The following is a 21,665-nucleotide window of genomic DNA, read 5'->3' on the forward strand; positions in this document are numbered from 1 at the left end:
GGGAAGTACGTGTCATAAAGAGCAAAGTGATACGCCATGGGAGCCACCTCTTGAACCCTGGATAAGACAAAGTGCAACATGATGAGAACCACCTCTTGAATTTGTAGGGGCCAAATCTAGAGTCTTGTTTGCCTATTGGATAATTTTGGGTATAAAGAACTGACGAGGACGTCAACTACTTAAGTGGGGGAGATTGTGGAACCCCTTAAGTAGAATGAAGTTGAACTCTTAAACATCGAAGTGAATTTTGGTGTAACGGTGGAATTTCATTAGAAACTCCAAAGTTAAGCATGCTTAAATGAGAGCACTTTTAAGATGGGTGACCTCCTGGGAAGTTACACTAATAAGGCAAAACAAAAATGAAAAATGATCTAACTTCAAAATCTGGGATCAAGAAAACTTGAAGGTATAACTATGAATAGCATTGGTTCAAAATTACTCAGATATTATCACTGAAGGTTCACAGGCTTGGTTTAATTGATTCATATTAAGATCGGCTTAGAAGCGCACAACATGACTCTAATGCAGGGAACGGTGAATCCAGCTCTCCACAAGAGCAAATTTGAGCCCACTTTGAAAGAAGAACATCCCAAGACACAAAAAAGAATGGATAGATGCAAGCATTGCAATCTATTCAAAAAATTTGACAGCCTACACATCCAGAAAGTTTGACCCTTTCATCCAAAGATGATTACACAATGTCATATCATATCAATGGGTTGCCTCTAAAAGCGAGACTTGGGTTAGCGGGAGCTTCAAGTTTAAATTTGGTCTACTTCAAAGAAAAATTTTCAGCATGGGTTAAAGTAGGATCAACTTCAGTAAAGGTCACATTCATCCCAACTAAATAGTTGAGGACAAGAGCTTATGGAGTATGCTAGCCCAAAAGTGGAGACTAGAATTTATGGCATAAGCTGGCACAGATCAACATAGGAACTCAGAAATGTTAGCCAGGCAGGAGAAAAATAGATGCTTAAAGCATTTAAGGGCCTAAACCAAAGACATACACTAGCCTAGGTCTAAATCCAAAGGAATGCCTATAGATTTTGTCACAATCCAACCAGGGAGCTTAAATTTACCAAAACAAAAGCACAGTCTAATGAAAATTTCAAATTTCAGTTACTAACATTAACTAACAGAAAATAACTATTCAACTTAATTCCTATATTAGTAACTTCCAATAAATAGAACGATCCACTAAAAAAAGAAGTACAATTAAATCAAAATTAAAGTGTTCTGTGTACTACGCTGCCACCATGTATATGACTAACATAATATGTGTACCCTTACATATATGACAAACAATCTCTTCTTTCACTCATTTTTAAGACGATGTTATTTCCCTAATATATTATTTAAAATTATTGTAAGTTATCAACAACTCAATACATACATAATACTTTATAAATTACGAATACAATATGCATGTTTTTTAAATTTAATCTACCAGTTTAAGAATCATTTAGTAAATTATTTATTTAAAAATAAATAAGTAGAAGATTTTAAAATGTTTTATTTTAAAGTAATAACAATATCATTTCTTCTCAATATCATTTTACATATTACATCCATCACAAAAACACCATGTAAAGTGAATTATTTAAGATACTTCAATATCACTATTTTTTTTATTTTATGTGCGCAATAATTTAATGTCTCCAACTAGTATAATAAGAGGGTAAAATTCATCAATAGCATTTCATTCACATTTTCATATCATATAATATAATTTTTATAACAACTAGTGTATATGATAAAAAATTAAACATATTAAGAGATATGTGCGATATTTATTTCAATATTAAAAAAAACATATAAATAATTATTAAATTTATAATATTAATATATCTAAATAAATAACAATATTATCTAATTCATTATATTTAGAAGGACTAACAATATTGTTCTAGCTACAAAATGAGTATCCACCTCAATATATGACTTGTTTTTGTCTCCTTGCTCCTTAGCATTTATTTCCTTTAATTTTAAGCCTATAATAACAATTAAAATATTCATGTTAATAGATTTTAATGAAATTATTCAATTAACAATTATTAACAATTCTAATATTTCAAATAGAATTAGCATATTATTTTTATTAGAATATTAATCGTACAAAATTTATCAAAAATACATAACTTGCATTAAATTTCCTTTACTCTGTCCTTGGTATTTAATATAAATCCTATTTACTTTATTTCTGTTGTCACTTTCATGCCATAGTTATAGTCATTACAATTCTATATATTATATGTACCTTTATTACTAATTGTCCTGATTATTTACTTAGTTTTTTCATTCAGTCGAATATGTAAATCTTATTCAATTACTTTCTATTTTTATTTACAGAAATACTGCAAACTAATTTAATATCATCAATAAATCCCTATTTTTTTAATTTCAAGTTTACGTATAATGTAATGTTATATTTAAATTAAAAATACAAATCATTATAATTAGATTATTATCTTTTAATTTTATACAAAAATTATAAAAAATGATTTAATAATATGAATCTTTTAATACAAATTAAAAATCTAGTATACTAAAATAAAACAACATGTTAACTTTATTGTATTTCAAAATTAAAAAGAAAGAAAGAAAATGCTTCCCTAATTTATTGCATAAATGCTTCACTTAAAACTCATCGTCAAAACTTATTAGAAACTTGAGTGCTTGTTTATTGCTTCTCCTTTCCTCCTCATTTTTTGACTTACTCATCCACATCTACACACATTAAACTATCTTCATTAATTTTTAAATCCTTCACAAAATCCTAATCAAATTTATATTAGGATATAAGGGTTTATATAAATACCAAAGAAAACATAAATAAAACTAGATCTTGGAGGGAGGATAAGAATAAAAAGCTCTAGCCATCAAGTCCACACACAAATCCATCGCTTACGTTTGAATCCTAGTCACTTGCCCTCACACATGCTTCACCTGGTCGCTTCCTCCAGTATCATCCCTCACACAACTCGCGACACTCAAGCTTGTATGTCGCTCACCTACCCTTGCCCTACGCTTGATTCAAGTAATCTCTCTCACTCGTTTGAGCTCCCTCTTGCAATCTCTCTATGCTTGCTCGCCCAACTCACCTCCCTATGCTTGCTCGCCCAACCAAGATGAGAATGGACGGTCGAATGATGGAAATCAATTCTCTGTTATTCTAAGCCTATAATTGGCAATTGAATATTAAAATAATATATGAAGGGGCAACCAAAGAATGCAATTAAAATTAACAAGTAGAAATTTGTACATTCCGTTTGTTGTTTTCGTCTTCTATACATTTTTTTTCCTCTTCTATTCATCTTGTTCAAATGTTTAAAACTTAGAAATAAAATTAAAGCAACGTAGTGAGTTATCTAAAGATAATTTAGGAGTAATTACAATTTTAAACTACAGTAATTTAAAAAAAAGAATTCAATATTCATGCAGGTCTATAACAAATCTTATAATATGTTAATTTTTCATGTTTTTATAAACAATATGATATATGTTAATGCATTTATCAATTACTTTTTCTAAAGAAAATTACTCAATCTTCTATAAACATATACTTTAACTTTACTTTCACTTTATACTTTACATACACTTTTGTCTTTGTGAGGATAACCATCAACAAATCTAACACACCATTGGTAGATATTATCCTAACGACACAGTTGTTGGCGATCTACATATCGCAATTGTCTATAGTGGAAAAACCCTTACCTAACCCAGACCAATATTATTCTGTAGGCACACCGATTAATAATGTAAATATTGCAATTGTCTAGGGAGGTAAGCTTCGGTCTGCTCGCCCCTGATCGATATTAACCCGTTGGCACAACGATTAATTAACTATCACAATTGTATGGGGTGGTAGATAAACTCTACGAGTGCAAGTACACTGGCATCCCCTGCCTGTACCGTTAAGGGTTGAACTCCTCTGATCATGCACATATAAACATTCATATATAAGCTATTTCATTCTTCATACATCCATTATTCTGAGCATTTTTATGTAATCTACTAACATGCATACTTACTCTTACTCTATTGCATCTCCGTAGCATTCATATATATATCTCATGCATATCTCTTACCCATGTCATGCATATCATTTTTTATTGTGATTATCATGTGTATCAATCCTATTATTTCTATCTAATACATCATATCTATAATACATATCATACCTCACACATATATCTTTTAAGCATATCTTTCATATAAATAAAAACGTATGAAATTACAAGTATCTATTGTAATATAAATCTCACTGAACTGTAGCATACAAGTAATCAAAATACATTTTGAAATAAAAACAATTACTAAAATTTAGAAATATAATTATTCACCTCAATTATCACGAGAGTAATTAGTTGATCGTTGGATAACCCTTCTATTGATTTATATAATCTAAAGAACAAAATTAAACTTTAAGATTCAACCAATTTCCGCAATCAAATTATTCATCTTAATTTAGCATAGAATTATTTACATGGATTTACGGAGCTAGACCCATCCTACGCGATCTTCTACACGCTTGCCCCGAACTTGTCACCTCAGGTAAACAACCATAAATCTGTAAATATATTAGGATTTTATTAAATTTTTGTTCATAAAATAATTTAACCCAAAAGTAACATTCTTACCTCAAATAGGCTTCTCAACACAAGTCAACATCTCCAAAGCTGTAAAAAATTTTCTTTCTTCTTCCTATCTTCTCAATCTTTCATTCAACTTTACTAATTTTGTTTTTAAAACCCCTACGGAAACATTCACTCCGCTAACGACAATCCCGACATAAAAGCAGAAAAGCAGCGCCTCTGGCGACTATCAGAAACAAACACTATACAAAAAAATGGGGCAAAACTTAAAATGGAAGCAAGAAGAAGGAAATGAATGTCTCTAATAGCACAAAATAGGATTTTGTACTCACCGATTTCACCCCGGAGCCCTAAAATATCGTTTGCCGCTCTGTGCCGGCCTCTCGGTTGGCACGACTATAATAATCGAGCGCTACTCGCATTGGAAGAATAAATTAGGAGAGGAAAAATAAGAATCGAAACTCTGAGGCTTACCAAGTAGCCGCTCGCCCCTAGCTACAGTAAAGGATCGCAGGATCCTTCGCTGTCGAGTCGCTAATCGAACAGGGATGGAGGACGTGCAAGCAAATCGAGAGGAGGAAAATTGAATTCTCTGAAACCCCTCTTCGACCAAACCAGCGAATATAATGACAAGAGAGGCGGTTGGAAACAATAACATAAGATTGATGAGGTTTAATTAAACTTATAACTTCTAATTTTTATAACTTTCAATTCATTCAAAATTTATATATAGTATTATTTATTAAATTGATTGATTTTTCGTGTATAATTTTATTAAATTATTTTGATTGAAATCTGAGGGATCCGAAATTTGGGATATATTCTAGATCATCAAAATTTTTATCCAATTTCTCAAACCTAGTTATTATAGTTATTCCATAGCTAAAATAGAGGGGGCACAACCAAACTTATGAGCTTGAGGATGAAGCAAGCCCGAATGTTGACTTGTGACTGTTGAGGCAAAGTAACCCAAAAGAAAGATCTACAACTTTGAGCCTAGAGAAGCCCATAAATGAGGCATACAACCTTACAATTAAGGAAAGCCAAGATGGAACTTAAACCCTAATCCTAAAAACAAAGAAGGCCAAAAGTGTTTGGTTTAGTGAACCTTAGCCAAATAGTCTTGAAGGACTGTAAAAATGCAACAAACATCTAGACAAAACAAGAAGTTGGGTTGCGAAGTCTTGGGACGCACCGTGCAAGTCAATGAACCACATTTGGCCATTGGGATCTAAAGTAACTACTTCAGAAATTGGAATTGTGTCCTCTTATCCTACAAGGATATCCACGCACTCGTTGCTCTTCCAGATGACATCCGGTTTTTAAGCGACTTCTATCCACTTATATCCACGGTATCTATTCAATGAAGGTAAAGTTTAATTTGCCTATATTTTATAAGTAAATCAAATATTTCAGTATAAAAGGCAACTTCAAACTTTGACATAATTTTTATGATCAATGATCCCAATCAGAGTTCTCAAAAATCTTCAATTAATCACAAGAGAACTTTCACATGTTCAATTGTTTTCAAGAATCAAAATACTCCAACGAATATTTTATGTCCAAAGAAAAATTGATAATTTTAAGTGGACAAAGTAGAGTAGAATCACCTGCAACTTGATCAAAGTCAGAGTTTCGTTCCCCATAAGTTTACAAAATTGTTGTTGTGAAGGCCAGTGCATCACACCATACATGCATTTCTCAACGTTGTGGAAATGATCCACATCTTTCATTAAGCTCCATGGAGGTAATGTGGAAACATTGTTTAAATTTTTCACAACACAAGAATATCTTCCAAGATTGAATTTGTACCTTTGCAGGCATAATAGTGGCCCATAAAAAATCTGAGCTTAACATGACCTGCTTATGTCCCAAATACGATAGCTTGCGCTACATCTATGATGCTGCTTTATGTTGTTTCACCATAACGATGGCCCCTTAGCGCCCCCAAACTCATTAAATCATGAGCACAATTGTGGATATTGATGTCGGTTACATTTTAAGGCCATAAAATGGAGCAATCAACAGCACTTTCAAACTAGGGGAATCAATTTGGAGTAGGGGTTGGGTTGAGTATGACCTAAATTAAACTAGACCTATGACCCATTTATTGTACAAGTCAAAACGTCTGACTTGAATCCAACAAGATATAAACTTAATTGACTCAAACCAAACACGTCTAGACCATTTATTATATGGTTCATATAATTTTTATGACAACACAACCCATTGAGACAAAAATTAAATGGGTTGTGTTTTAGATCCAAAAATTAAAGAGATTGCATTTTAGATCCAAAAATTAAATGTGCTATTTTTTAGTGATTTTGGATCTTTAAGACCAACCTAAACCTGAATTAAATAGTAAACAACTCGACACTTTAGATCCAAACCTGAGCAATAGTTTTTCAAGATGAGCAATGCCAGGTGTTGTATTGTGTCATTTATTGACACCTCTACTATGGACGATAAGCCAAAACTAATAAAGAGGCAAAAGAATGATGCATATTAAAACCTCTCTCTCTCTCTATCCTCATTAATGCAACTAAATCTCCAACAGAAAAAGTTATTCACAAATTTGATGTGCTTCATTGCAAATTGAAGCCTTCTTCATTTAAATGGCTTCATACAAGTGGATTCTTCTTTTTTATTTCACTAAGTACATAAATATAGATCTGAATGGTGTACCTGATCTACATAATAGCAGTATCAGATGAATTTGACCAAACATCAAAGGCTCAAGTAAGATGAAATCTAGATTTGTGAAAATTTATGAACAAAACCCAATATAGCAAAAACAATCCACATAAGTAGAAACTATTAAACTAAAGAGGAGAAACCATGCAAATGTAGCTGATGCGGGGCTTTGGAGGTTGTACACGGGACTTTGGAGGCGGGCTGAACCGGCTTGCTGGATGGCCAGGTAAACCAGCCAGGATAGATCCCGGTCCAACCCCCTATTAGACCGGCCGACCTTCAGGGAGCGAGAGATACCGCGCCTCCCCCTCCTTGCGTCTATTTGCTGCCCTTCTCCCCTTCCTCTTCTGGTTGTCACCCAAAAAGGGAGCCTCCCCTTCCTACTTTATCTATTAGCTATTATATATGTGTGGTTTTGTTTACTAAGGGTTCATATTATTGTGTTTGAGACTTCTGTCCAGCTTGCCGTCGGTGGCTGTTTTCACTTCTAGGGTTGTATCCGACGGTGAGGAGGTGCTCAGACAGTAACTAGCTTGAGATGGTGATCATCTCCAAAAATTCGAGGGGAACTCTGATCGCAACTCGCTCCCACGAGAATAGTTATCCTTCCTTATCTCCCCTCCTCTGCTCATGGCTATTCCACATGCCCACCTTCCTCTTCCAAGACTTACTGCCGCCAACCACACATATCCTTCCCCAACCTGCTGCCCCCTTATCATTTCCCCTACCAGCTGCCGCCATATCCTTTCCCCTACATGTTGCCTTAATCCACTCTACCCGACCACCTACTATCGAAACATCTCATCCCTCCCACGCTTGTTGTCAAAGCCTCCTCCCTCAAAGCCAATCCCTCCCACTTGTTGTCGTAGGCCACTTCCTCACATCCCCTGTTGCCAACCGGCTATAGGCTGTTGTCCAACCACCCTTCACTGCACCGTAATTCCCTCCAGACCATCCCACTGCCGTCGGAATCACCTTCAGCACAGTCAGTTATTTCCGCCAGCTCCGACAAGCCCTCCCACTTGTTGTGCAGTTGTCGTTCATCGCCCTCGTTGTCACCCTCATGTGTCTTTTACGTTTGTTGTCATTTCTTTCCTATTCAATGAGTCATAGTTGTAACCTATTTGAATTTCGACAATAATAATATTTTATTTCTCTTGTGGTTTAGGTTAATTCCAGCATTAGTAGTATAACTGCAGTAAGAAACCTGGAGTAAGTTTTTCTAATAAGAACAGTCAACTTAACGTGTAGGCCCAATCACATTCTTAAATAAAAGTGCGATTTACATACATAACACATGAAACTATTAATATTACATATCTCACACTCAAACTTCAATATTTGCACCGCTTATCACTCGCTTAACACCATTAATTGTGTTATACGATCTCACTGAAATGAGAAGGACCAGCTCTGATGAGGAAGCAATGGGATCGGCAGTCAATCGCATCATACAAAGGCGTCTGAAACTCTCATCTTTCTCCTCCTTTGGCAGCGGCGGGATCACGACATCCACAGACATCTGAAACTCCTATCTTTCTCCTCCTTTGGCAGGGACATGATCACACATAAAAAGATCTACAAAACTCCCACCTTTCTCCTCCTCCAGCAACTGAATCACACGGACAAAGAACTCCGAAACTCCCACTTTTCTTTTCCTTCGAGAGTGACCACATAGCGCGTACAAAGGCCTCTAAAACTCCCAGCTTTCTCCTCCTCCAGCAATGACAGGACCAGGCGTACAAAGAAAACCAAAACTCCCATATTTTTAGCCACAGCTGGCAGGCAAGATAGGGAGATAATGAGGTTAATGATGCGTGTTGATTTTGTTGTTATTTGAATGTTTTGGTTGCTAAGAATGTAAATATTGCGGTTTGGGTGTGATATAGGTAATATTAGTAGTTTTGAGTGTTATGTTGTAAATCCCCCTAAATAAAATACCAGATAGCCAGGAACTCAGTTTAAGACAACAAAACTATCAATTAGCTTGACAGTTTTCTTGAAATTTTATAGATTTCAAATATTTTATATTATTTTATTACAAAGCATGCAATCTGGACAAATACACAAATGTATTAACAAATACACACCAAAATTAATATAGCACAGAAGAGTACAATTTATTTGATGCTTGGTAAAGAAACTAAAAGTACGAGCATCATTGTTATTAACTAATCTCTAAAAATCCCAAACAAGAAGAGTTCATCAAGTAAGAAAATGCAATTCCACAGAAGAAACATGTCTTCTCAATATAAAAAAACAAATCAGCAAACATGACAACAAGTGGAAATCCACAACAAATATTGATATGGATTGCAAATGGAGCAAAATCTATACGATATCAAGAAGATCATTATTATTTATAAACTCTAAAATCTTAGCCAAGAAGAGTTTGTCCAGTAAGAAGAAGCAATCCCACGGAACATACAAGTCTACTCAATATACAAAGCAAATAGGCAAACATGAAATCAAGAGAGTTAATGGCATTCTATACTGTAGATTATAGTATATAAGAAGCATTAAATTATTCCATCTTCACGCAGAGAAGCTGCAAGCATGAGGAAAAGATTTACCCAAGGCAACGCACCAATGTGATCCTCATGCCCATGAGTTATAACAACTGCTTCAATTTTAGAGCTCCATCTTTTAATGAATGCAGTATCAGGTATAACTTTCTGAACACCTAACTCATCATAACTGTCACGCACATAAGGGTAGCCAATCAAAGGAGGTAGAATGGAGGTAAAGCATAGAGATAAATTCATAAAAACTCAATCATTAAAGAAAAAAGTAAATAACCATGATGCATCAAACTGAAGATCAAAAAAGAAACTACCCCAAAATGGAATCTCGACCAACTGCATAAGTAATAAAAGGAAGTTTCAGACAATTGACTCCTCTATCATGAGAAGACGAAGAAAAATTTACTATGAAGCTTATCAAATATCAATTAAGAACGTAAATTTAAAATAGCCATTAATAAATGACTGTTTTATCAATTAAAGAAATAAAACCCCAATCATACTTAGGCTTAATAGTTAAAAGAAGTTGCTATCAATCTTTTAATTAGGTTTGTAGAATAACATAAGAATTCTTACAATTAGAAGAGCAGAGTAGAAATGTAAATTTTATGTTTGATTTTATTCCCATGTTGATGCGGGGACAGACGCAATATCGTGTTTTGCATGCGGGAGTTCCCCATCTGGACCACACGCGGGAGTGCGTGTGTGAGTTCCTTCTGTTTAGGTAGTATTCTCAGGTTGTTTGTTCAGGGATAGCCACTGGAGTCTCTATTTCTCTCTTATAGGGTTGTATCTAAGGGTTGAGGGGTGCCCTAGCAGTATCTCACTCCCGAGATGGTGATTATCCTTCCCCAACTCCTCTCCATCCCTTCCACTTTACTGCCACACATCCCTGTTTTGTTGCAGCCACCTAGAACAGTCGCTCATGGCTGTTTTTAAGTAACTTTTCGAACTTCCAGCCACCTGTCCTCGCTGCCGCCAACCCGGACATCCCTCCTTTTGCTGTCCTCCAGTCCTCCGAATCCCCATCACTGCCGCCGCATCCCACCTCGCTGCTGCAGCCTAGCACAGCCATTTTCGGCTGGATTTCCTCGCAGCCTAGCCGCCCAGCCGCTTGTTTTCCCTCATTCCAGCCTGCTGCCTTGCCACAACCCCTTAACCTTGCTGCCGTCCATCAAAAAGCAACAAGCCTGCTGTTCTCCGGACTATTCCAACCGGTCCTCCCCTTTCCACGCACTGACGCCTCCGGAACCTGTGCCCTACCGCCTCCCTACTTGCTGCCAACTTCCAGAATCTGCACCTATACCTTTCCATCTTGCTGCTATCATTCCGGAAAGCTGTATCACGTCGATATCTGCTACATGCCTGCTATCCGGAATTCGGGAAACCATTGCTTTGCTGTTTTCTGCTTGTCGATCATCTCGTCCACCATTCCACCACCTTCCAAAACCTCACCGATGACCTCTACCACCCTTGAAAGTCGCATGTATTGTTATTTTCCATTTAGTGTGTCGTTTGTTTTGCCTATCGGCTTTTCCCGGTAATAATATTGTTTGCTTATTGTTATTTTGGGTTAACTACAGTATCACTTGTTTTGTGCAAAACAAAGATAAGAAGTTGTACATAAATAGGTGGAGAAATAATAATCTGAGAAGAAAACAAAAATCAGAATTATTCTTTAATTCTGAAAATCAAAATTGACTACAAGACAAATAAAATATTACTGCCCACAATTTGAAGGGCTGTTTTGCATGTAAAGTTGATGATTGCTAGAGATAATGGCAGCTACGAACCCATGATTATGTCAACAATGATGAATAATGGGAAAAAAAAACTATAAAATCCTAAAATATGATAACAAGCATGTTGCATGGCTTAAAAAAATATCAAGATCATATTATAGTTTCTTCAAAATCATAAATTTAATTAAGATATCATTTGTGGCGCGCCTCTCAAGATTGTGGTTGCCTAATTCCTTGCAATCAGCAATATATAGTAATGTAGCAGGATATGGAACTTGTGTCTTTCCCTTCTAATCCATGATGACTCAATTTCAACAGCTAATCCATTGTTTCTATATTTGTGGCTCTGTTTGCAAAACAGTAATGGAAGTCGTGATGGCTTCTGTAAGTGATAGTAAGTGGTTTGCCTTCTTTGACTATAGTTTTGTTATGCCCTAATTTAATGCGAGATTTTTTTAAGTTTTGAAATAAAATTTGGGTCCAAGGTATGTAAAAAATTTATTAGCTGACAGCTAAAATTTTTAACAGGATGCTTGAGCCCTTTTTTCAGGGAATCAATGCAGGATGCTTGAACCCTTTTTTTCACGGAATCAATTTCATGATAGCGTGAGGAGTTTGAAGGACTTGAATTCCTAATGCAAACACAAGGCCAACTATTATGGTGAATCCTTTCCCTAATTCCTTTTTTTTTTCTTCAATTCCTCCAACAATTTTTCATTATTGATATGCTATAGAAATTATGTATAATTAGTTTTGTTGCAATTTTGATTATACCAATTGCATGAAATTCAAGTCATTGTGTTGCTCTGTTGATAATTAATCCAAGACATTAATTTTAAATAAAAGGCCAAAGTGCACCGTGAACCCTAATGAAAACTTTCAACCAGATTTCACGAGACCTTTTCAAAGGATATGTCAACAAATAACTAGTTTTTTATGGGATTTTCAATCCAACCTCCAGAACCAGAAAGCTCAAAACAAATTATCACCAATATTATTTCTTAATATATTTCTGATTTCCATGAGTGGAAACCGATATTTGCTTTAATTAATATACTAATTTGTTACATGGTTTTCTGCAATTCACATTAAAACGACATTAAAAAGAGACCTAAAGGCGTCTCATACAAATTTTGTATTAGAGCTTAAAAAAATGTTGTAACATAATAACAAAAAGATGCAAATCAAATGGAAATAAGTCAATTATGATTCCAAGTAATTTCAACATAATTATTATAAGATTAAAGATTACATTCCTACAGTCAATGAAAGGCATTCTATTTATGTATACTAAATTAATGTGCGTTGACTTATACATACTACTAAATCCATTATAAAAGCATTCCACGTTTTATAATATAAATTTGTGGAAACGCCTAAGCAAACCCATGACTTATTCAACTATAATTCATGATTTGTGTCCTGGCTCACACCTATGGAAGCCTCCTAGCTGTACGTCCAGCAACACTGCTTCCAGCAGTCCACCCTAACAAGCCGCCAGCTCTCTTTCATACTTCAAACCAAGCGGCCAAACTCTCTTTCCGTATCTTGTTTGCCACCTCACCCATCCATGTGCTATATTAATTGTTATTATTCTGTAGTTAATTTTAATTCCTTCTACAACAACAACAACGCCTTAATCCCACAACAACAACGCATTAATCCCACAACAACAACGCCTTAATTCCTTCTATTTCATATACTTTTACTAGAGGTTCGCCTTGACCTATATAAATTTAGCATAAAAGATGAAATGAAATACACAACCAATTGTCTCCAATCCTTGTAATTATGCTGCTTTAAACATTTTTTTCCTTGTTATTCTATAAGTTGCAACCTACACCAATGCATTGCCGAAATCGTACAGCATTCATTGCTGCAATTCCCTTCTAGCTAGGTTTACAATAATCATAGAATCATTGCTGGTCTTAATTCTATTTTTCATTCTTTTTGCAACCAGTTACAACAAAACATTTCATTCCCATTTATCACGACAGTATGCATATTCCGTTAGTGTTAGGTGCATTTAAAACTGGGACAGGGAACTCAAACCCAATGAGAGAATTGCAAAACATCAATTCAACAAATTCATTGAAAATAAATAATTACTTTTAAGTGGAAGTATTTGGTTCTCACACCATCGTTTATAAAACTTAGGCTTAAATTAGTCCTAAATGTGAGCAAGGAAATCCCAAGCTTGAGAAGAACAAGATTCTATGGAAATGATATCCTAATTATGGAACTCCTTGGTTCCCGAGATAAGTGACAATTGTATGTTCCTTCATTCGGCCGAAGAAATATGGAAAAGAAAAATTACCTATACTCTAAAGACCGCGTTGTAGTTCAAATCTATAAAATCTAGACTAAGATCTTATCTATCAAACAAGAAGAGCAATCCATCACAGAAAATTCTAACCTGTGGCAAGGCTTTTAGCAAGAACTAATATCAATGCATATAAATGGAATAAGACGGAGTTATAGCTCACCTTCAAAGGTTATTAAAAAAATGGATTTATGATTTTGTTGCAGAATTAAATTTTAATTTAATGCTATAAGAGTACAGATTCTAGCAAAGAAGGATTTACCTTCACAAAATAAAGTTATTGCTATCATTTAAATATAAGAAAAGAAAAAAGTAATAGAGATTACTTAGTCCCAAAGGTTATCAACATTAAACACTATGATTCAAAACACTCCTCTCACTAGAAAAGATCAACCAAATCCAACAAAAAAGATTAATAAAGGTTCTTTATAGTACATATATAGAAAAAAAAACTCGCATACAAAGGAAAGATAGTGAAAACTTTTCATGGCAATCCACCAATACAAATTAATCATAAGGAGAATAAGTAAAAAAAAATAGAGACATGCATATATTACACGTATGGAAAAAGGTAGCACCAAACAATCACCCATAAAATTCTAAAAAGAAGAAACAGAAAAGTTAAAAAGCTTGCTTGTATCACTAGAAAAGACTTATGGCATGTATTCACTCTCTTTCATTCTAATTTACTACCTCATCTTCTCATGCATTTAAAGTCTCAAAGATACCCAATCTCAGCACTTAAGATTATTGATTCCAGAACTACAACCATACAACCAACTCCTCACACAAATTCACTTGATCTACTAATTAAAAAAACTATTGCTAGAAGACCCTTGCAATCATTGTTAGCCAAACACATTCTTATAAACAAACCGTTCACAGTTCAAAATGTTCTCCTTGTTCCTAAATTATTTAACAAATTATAATCAATTGAAACTAACTACAAATTCAAACTTCAGTGCTGCATATTATCCTTCACATTGAGTGTGTTAGGAAAACAGCATAAGGAGGACGACTGGAATAACTAAAAAACAGATGGTCTCTACCACCTCGAAAAATCCGCTGATCAAAAAAACTCCATAGAACATATTCTATTTATCTTTCCTCTTCTGAAACCTTAAAATCTAAATCATCCAATAGGAAAAATATATTATTTCAACACTCATGTTTCAGCATCAATCCTTAGGTATTTCAAAAATAAGTTTTGCTTATTATTCAAATAAATCAAAATCAAAAAAATTTATAGTGATGTTTGTGAGTTAACAAAACACAAGCATACCAGTTTTTCAAAAACTGACATAAGAAACCAAAACCAATTTTTGCTCATTCATATTAACATTTGAAAACTGTAAAGGAAATGAGTTCCTACAGTTCATACTTTCTTATCACTAATTGAAATCATATGTCACATATTTATATACGCTCCTCTCTCTATAATGTAAGAATATACCTAATATTGAAAAGATCTGAAATTAAATCTCCTCTAATTTAGTTACCTGATATATAAACTTCCTAATACACAAACTACCTAAAATACAAGTTTTATATTTATTATTTTTCATAACACTCCTCCTCAAGCTGGAGCATGGATAATGATTATGCCTAGTTTGTTATAAATATAAATGACTCTTGCTCCATCAAGGACCTTTGTGAAGATGTCTCCTAGTTGTTCTCCAGTATTTACATGAGCTATAGAAATCAAATTTTGTTGAATCTCTTAATGAACAAAATGATAATTTATCTCAATATCCTTTGTTCACTCATGGAAGACAATGTTAGAAGCAATATGAATTGCAGCTTGGTTAGCATATCACAACTTTGCTAAAGCAGTCATCATAAGCCCCATTTCAATCAGGAATTGGAAGACTCACATCAATTCACTCGAAGCTTGTGACATTGCTCCATGCTTAAGATTATGCACTGAATCGCGACGCTACATTTTGTTTCTTACTCTTTTATGAGACCAAATTACCACACAGAGAAACACAATATTTAGTAATAAAACTTAGATCAATCTTGGAAGTTACCCAATCTACATCAGACAAGCATTCAATATTTTTATGCCCGTAATTCTAATATAGAATCCCCTTTCCATGAGCTCCTTAGAGGTAACATAATATTTGTTGCAGAGCTAACTGATGATGAACTATGGGGAAAGACATAAATAGCTTATAATACTAACTGAATATGCAATGTCATGACGAGTCATTACGAGGTAGTTTAATTTCCCCACTAACTTCTTATATCATTCAAAACCATTAAAAAACTCTCCATCCTTGATAAGTTTCTTATTAGGAACCATCAGAGTACTACTAGGTTTTTTGCTCATAATTTTCCTATTCCTGCTAACAAATCCAAAAGATAGTTTCATTGAGAAAGAAATATAAATTTCTTGCTCCTTTATACCTCAGCCCCAAGAAGTACTTTAAGGAACTCGGATCTTTAATGAGATCTTTAATGCTGAACTAATTTTGAAGAAATAATTTCAATGATAAGATCCCCTACACATCACTTCTAGTAATAATAATGTCATTAATATAAACCACTAAAATAATGATTACTGAAGTAAATTGCTTATAGAATACAGTATGATCACTTTTATTTTTCTGCACCCAAATCCTTTTATTGCTTGGCTAAATTTTACAAACCATACTCAAGGGCTTTGCTTCAATCCATATGAGGACTTTTGAAGGTGACATACTTTCCCAGATTCCCTCTAAGCAGCAAACCATAAGGTTGCTCCATGCATACCTCTTCCAACAGATCACCATGCAAAAAAGCATTATTTACATCAAGCTAGTGCAATGGCAAAATACTCATTGTGGCCAAGAATAGGAGCAGGCGAACTGAAGTTAACTTAGCTACCAGATAGAATATATCCAAGAAGTCTATTTTGTTAGAAGTTAAATGAGGAAATAATTTATTCCTATTATAAGTTATGAGGATTAAATTTATTTCCTTGAATTGGAGTTATTTCATTTCCTATTTTTATGTTTTATGTTGTTTTTTTTATCTCCAAGTAATTAATATGAATTAATTAATTGAAGATATAGGTGTTATATCTTTCTTCTCATGTTATTTCTTTTTTATTGTCTTTCTTATTCTAGGATCCACGGTTATTTATACCACTGTTTCATATAAATAATATCATTTTGCATTATTCTAGAATTTCAACGTATCTCATAAGTTTGAGCATAGGACTTAGCCACCAACCGAGCTTTGAAACAAGCTACAGATCCATCAGAATGAAACTCAACTGCAAATACCCACTTAAAACCAACAACCTTCTTTTCAGAAGGTAAATCAACTAATTCCCACGTTCCATTTTCAATCAAGGCATTCATCTCATCACACATCTCTGCCCTCCACCCAGAATGGAATAAGATGTGTTAAACAACAAGAAATGGGATAAGTGCATTGATGTTTACCTCTTCAAAAAGCAATAGGTAAATCAAGATCACTAGAAGAAGGATCCACCGAGGAAGATGATACTAATGTCGGACTAGGATTAGGGAAGCGAGATCTTCTCGAGAAAACATTAGTGATAAGTGGTTTGGATTGAGGCAATGGAGATAGAGCTAGAGTAGGATCTGAACTTATGATGTGATACATTAACTTATCAAAATCTGATGAAGATATAGACACTAATGAGTCACCAAAAAATGAATTTTTTTTATGAAAGGTGGCATCAACAGAAATCATGCACTTGTTTAGTGGAAGAGAAAAACATCAATGCTTTTTTTGCAAGCGAGAATATCCCAGGAAGACCTTAATGACTTAGGGTCCATTTTGGACAAAATAAGTACACCTAAATATGTGTGGTTCAATAAAAAAGAGATAGTTGGCTAGGAATAAAACTTGGCAGGGTGTCTAATTTTGTAAAACAGTAGAAGGCATACGACTGATAAAAATATGCAGTAGAAACTGCATCAACTTATAACTTTTTAGGCACATTTCTTTGAAACAAAAGAACTCTAATATTCTCAAGAAGATGACCGTTGTTTCTTTCAGTTACTCAATTTTGAGATGGAGTATTGACACAGAAGGACTGGTGAAACATCCCATTTTGTATAATATAGTTTTGAAAAGACATAGAAAAATAACCTTTGGTATTATCCACAAAGGTGACAAAATATTGAAATTCATTTAATAATATAGGACAAGGTCTTTACACATCAGAATGAACCAACTCAAAACTATGAGTCTTTTTTATTAACTCTAGTACCACAATGAAAATGATGGTACTTAACAAATTGACCTGATTCACAATCTAAAGATGATAACAGTTGAAACTAAGGATACAACTTTTTCAACTTTGATAAGGATGTATGTCCTAATAAATAATAGATCTCAAAAGAGGATAAGGTGCTGGAAAAAGCTACAGATCGAGGTACCTCATTATCCAGATATATAGCACCCCTCGATTCTCGTCCTTCACCAATAATTTTTTTCATCATGACATTCTAGAATAGACAATGAGCACGAAAGAATAAGATATAACAATTAAGAACACATGTAATTTTGCTAACATAAACAAGATTAAAAGCAAAATGAGATAAACTGAGAACAAAAGTTAGAGGCAATGTGGGTGTAATATTGATGGTGTCATAACCGAGAATATTAGAGGTAGATCTATTTGCAAAATTGACAGAAGAGAAGTGTTTTTAAAAGGTAAAAAAGAGTTTTGGATTACACGTTATGTGATATGTAGCACACGAATCAATAACCCATTGTGCGAAAGATGAAAGAAGACAAGTATCATCGTTACCTTACTCAGCATGGGCAATGATAAATGGGGATTTCTTGGATACTTCCTAAAACTTGATGACCTTGGCATATTCATTTACAGAGATCGAGAGTTTGACTCAAAGAGGTCTCGATAATAGTGAAAATGTGAGCTAAATGTGATCTAGAACCCTTTTAATTCTTTTTGAGCAACTTCTTACCATTTCTCTTTATATGATGAGGTTAATGATAGTAATAACACACTACCTTCGACCCTTAATTTCCATAATTCAAAGTTTCATTTCTGTAACTGTCTCGAGACTTAGGTTTACTGATGTCTGTATTTTTTTTATTAGCAATAACACTAGGTTGTTGTATAGATGAAGCCTGAGAGCTCGAGATAGTACACAATACTCTTGTATAGGCTTCCCTCAGAATAGTACATCTAGGGTCAAATAAAATATATGATTTAAAACCTTCCTAATGAGATCTGAGACTAGCTAGAAAACTCATGATAGTCATTTGTTCTCTTTGAGCCAGCTGAATCTGGACATCGTTAATGAAAGGCAATAGTGTATTCAATTCTTCATACACAAAATTAAAGTACATGTGATATGTGTTAAGTGATTGATCGTGTTATTCAGCACGATAGAAATCCTTACATCAAATATTCGAGAAATATTTTCTCTCCCATAAAATATAAATGATAATTCACCTATCGCATCATTAGCACAGTCACAAAGAACAATATGACTGGAATGATCAGGTTCGATAGAATTTCATATTTGTATCAAAAACTGAGGATCAACTCTCATCCACTCAGAATAATTCGACTCACTCACAACTGGAGGATTATCAATGAAATGACTCTATTGAGAAATACACTTTAAATAGAGTCGCGGTTTATTAAAATAAAAATAATTGATGTAATTTAGCTTTTCATTCGTAATCATAGCCACTAATGAAACCAAACTTATCGCAGAAAGTTTTTGTTCACCAACTATAATTGATGCCATTAAATACTGAAGGATGAACTGACAGAGCACTCAGAGACAAATAACTCCCCGACCCATTGTTCAACGATCTCCAAATAAAAGGAAAGCAAATTGATACAGCAAACGGAAGATGCAGACTGAGCAGAACACAACAACCAACCACGAATACCAACAGAACACGCCAGCTTCGTCGATGCATTAATTCGACAACACAGATAAGGTGTACGAAGCAGATGCAGAGGAAATTGAAAGTGAAGTCGATGGCATTGTTCAACGAAACTGAAGCATAGCAGCCAACAAAGCAGGATAACACTGTTCAAAGCAGATGAAGACATGCAGGACACTAAAGATTCCTTCGTAGCAGGCAGCCAAGCCGAAGGGAAAGCAGACAATGCTGTCAAGGAAGTAGTGGAAGACGTGTTGACTATGATGTCGCAAAGTGCTGACGATCACTTCGAAGGAAGCAATCAAAGGTATCGATGAAGCCGGAAGGAAACGAAGACGTCGTAAGACGCAAACAAAGACAAAGACATACGCTTTTACGAAGCTTTGATACCATGTAACAGAAAAGACTTCCTTCTTTCTTATCACTAATTGAAATCACATGTTACATATTTATAGACACTCCTCTCTTTACAAATTAAGAATATACATAATATAGAAAAGATTTGAAATTAAATCTCTTCTAATTAGGTTACCTAATATACAAGCTTCATAACATGTAGCTACCTAAAATACAAGCTTTATATTTAGTATTTTCGATAACAAAAACTATTCTCTTCACCTAAGATCATTTCAGTGGCGGTTTATGTCCTTTGCGAATGATTGCACCCATGTATCATGTATCTTTTCTCTAAAAGTACAAAATAAAGTACCATCTTTTCACCTTTTTAACATAATAAAAGTTAATTCGGTGCCCAAATTAAGCTTCATATCTAACGATGCCAAAGAATTTTTTTAGCAATTCTCTCTCTCCATATTTCCATGAAAAAGAAATAATATATTAATCCTTTTGTATGTACAGGCCAACAAAATAAGATGACAAAACAAAAGAATTTTCAACTACTTAATATCATAAGGGCTCACCTTTTTCAGAAAAATATTCCAAAGTAATATTGCAGAAAGTAGTTCCAATTGTTGTAGACATCATAGAATGAATACTTACAAGAACCTTGGATTCAAGGGTCAAGCCAAATTCAAATTTATTCCTCATTCAAACTCATCAAACAATCTTATTCCCAAAATTATCTATGAGATGTCTTTTTTCATACACATTCCCCAAATAGAGAAAAGTTTGATCCAAGGCTAATTAAATGTATTTATTGGCTACTCCCCCACACATAAATAGTACAAATACTCACTCCTGTGAGAAAGATGTATGAGACTGCTGATATCACTTTCAAAAAGATAGTTTGTTGCTACTTATCCCAAAGATAAAATACCAATGACAAATGAATACTTCCTCCTAAATTGCTCATTATTTCTCCTTATTCAACAAATTATACTACGTAACCATCCACTTCTACACAAATAAAGTTTACAACAAAAACATAATTTCTACTTGGCCATACAAATTCACTCAGAAAAGAAATGTATCTCAATCTATGCAAGTCTAATCAAATAAATCAATTGTTATCGCTAAATCCACTGGGAATATACTTTAGCCTACAAACAAAGGTACAAGAGCTTATACTAAGCATCTCTTAAATTAGCTCTCATCAAACTATATCCGTAAAGAAATAGTACTAACTATAACCGTAAATCACCTCTAAGAATTTAAATAACGTAATAAAAATAATGCTATGAAAAAAGAATTAGAAGTCCTTCAACAGAAAAAATATGAGAATTAGTGAGATTACTAAAGAAAAAAAAAAGTGAAATGTAAATGGATCTTTATAGTAAAATATAAAGACAATGGCTCACTAGAAAAGTATAAAGTCAAACTAATGGTTGTAATAGCACAAACTTTCACCCATTTATATATTGTCTACTTTGACGCAATGGCCTAACAATTGTCTCATCGATTTAATTATCAAGGATAGCATTTGCTTCGAGACTATTCC

General features: G+C 34.1%; 1 protein-coding gene across 1 annotated transcript in view; it reads right to left on the minus strand.

Moving 5' to 3' along the window:
- The window catches only part of LOC110022373, a 69,263-nt gene that overhangs the window by 32,577 nt on the left and 15,021 nt on the right, over positions 1-21,665 (minus strand). The window contains exon 4 of the mRNA XM_020721267.1: positions 9,866-9,989. Within this exon, the coding sequence (XP_020576926.1) occupies positions 9,866-9,989 (124 nt within the window). The remainder of the gene's footprint in view (positions 1-9,865; positions 9,990-21,665) is intronic.

Source organism: Phalaenopsis equestris, unplaced genomic scaffold (genome assembly GCF_001263595.1).
Source record: "Phalaenopsis equestris unplaced genomic scaffold, ASM126359v1 Scaffold000188, whole genome shotgun sequence".
In the NCBI taxonomy this organism is placed as follows: Eukaryota; Viridiplantae; Streptophyta; class Magnoliopsida; order Asparagales; family Orchidaceae; genus Phalaenopsis; species Phalaenopsis equestris.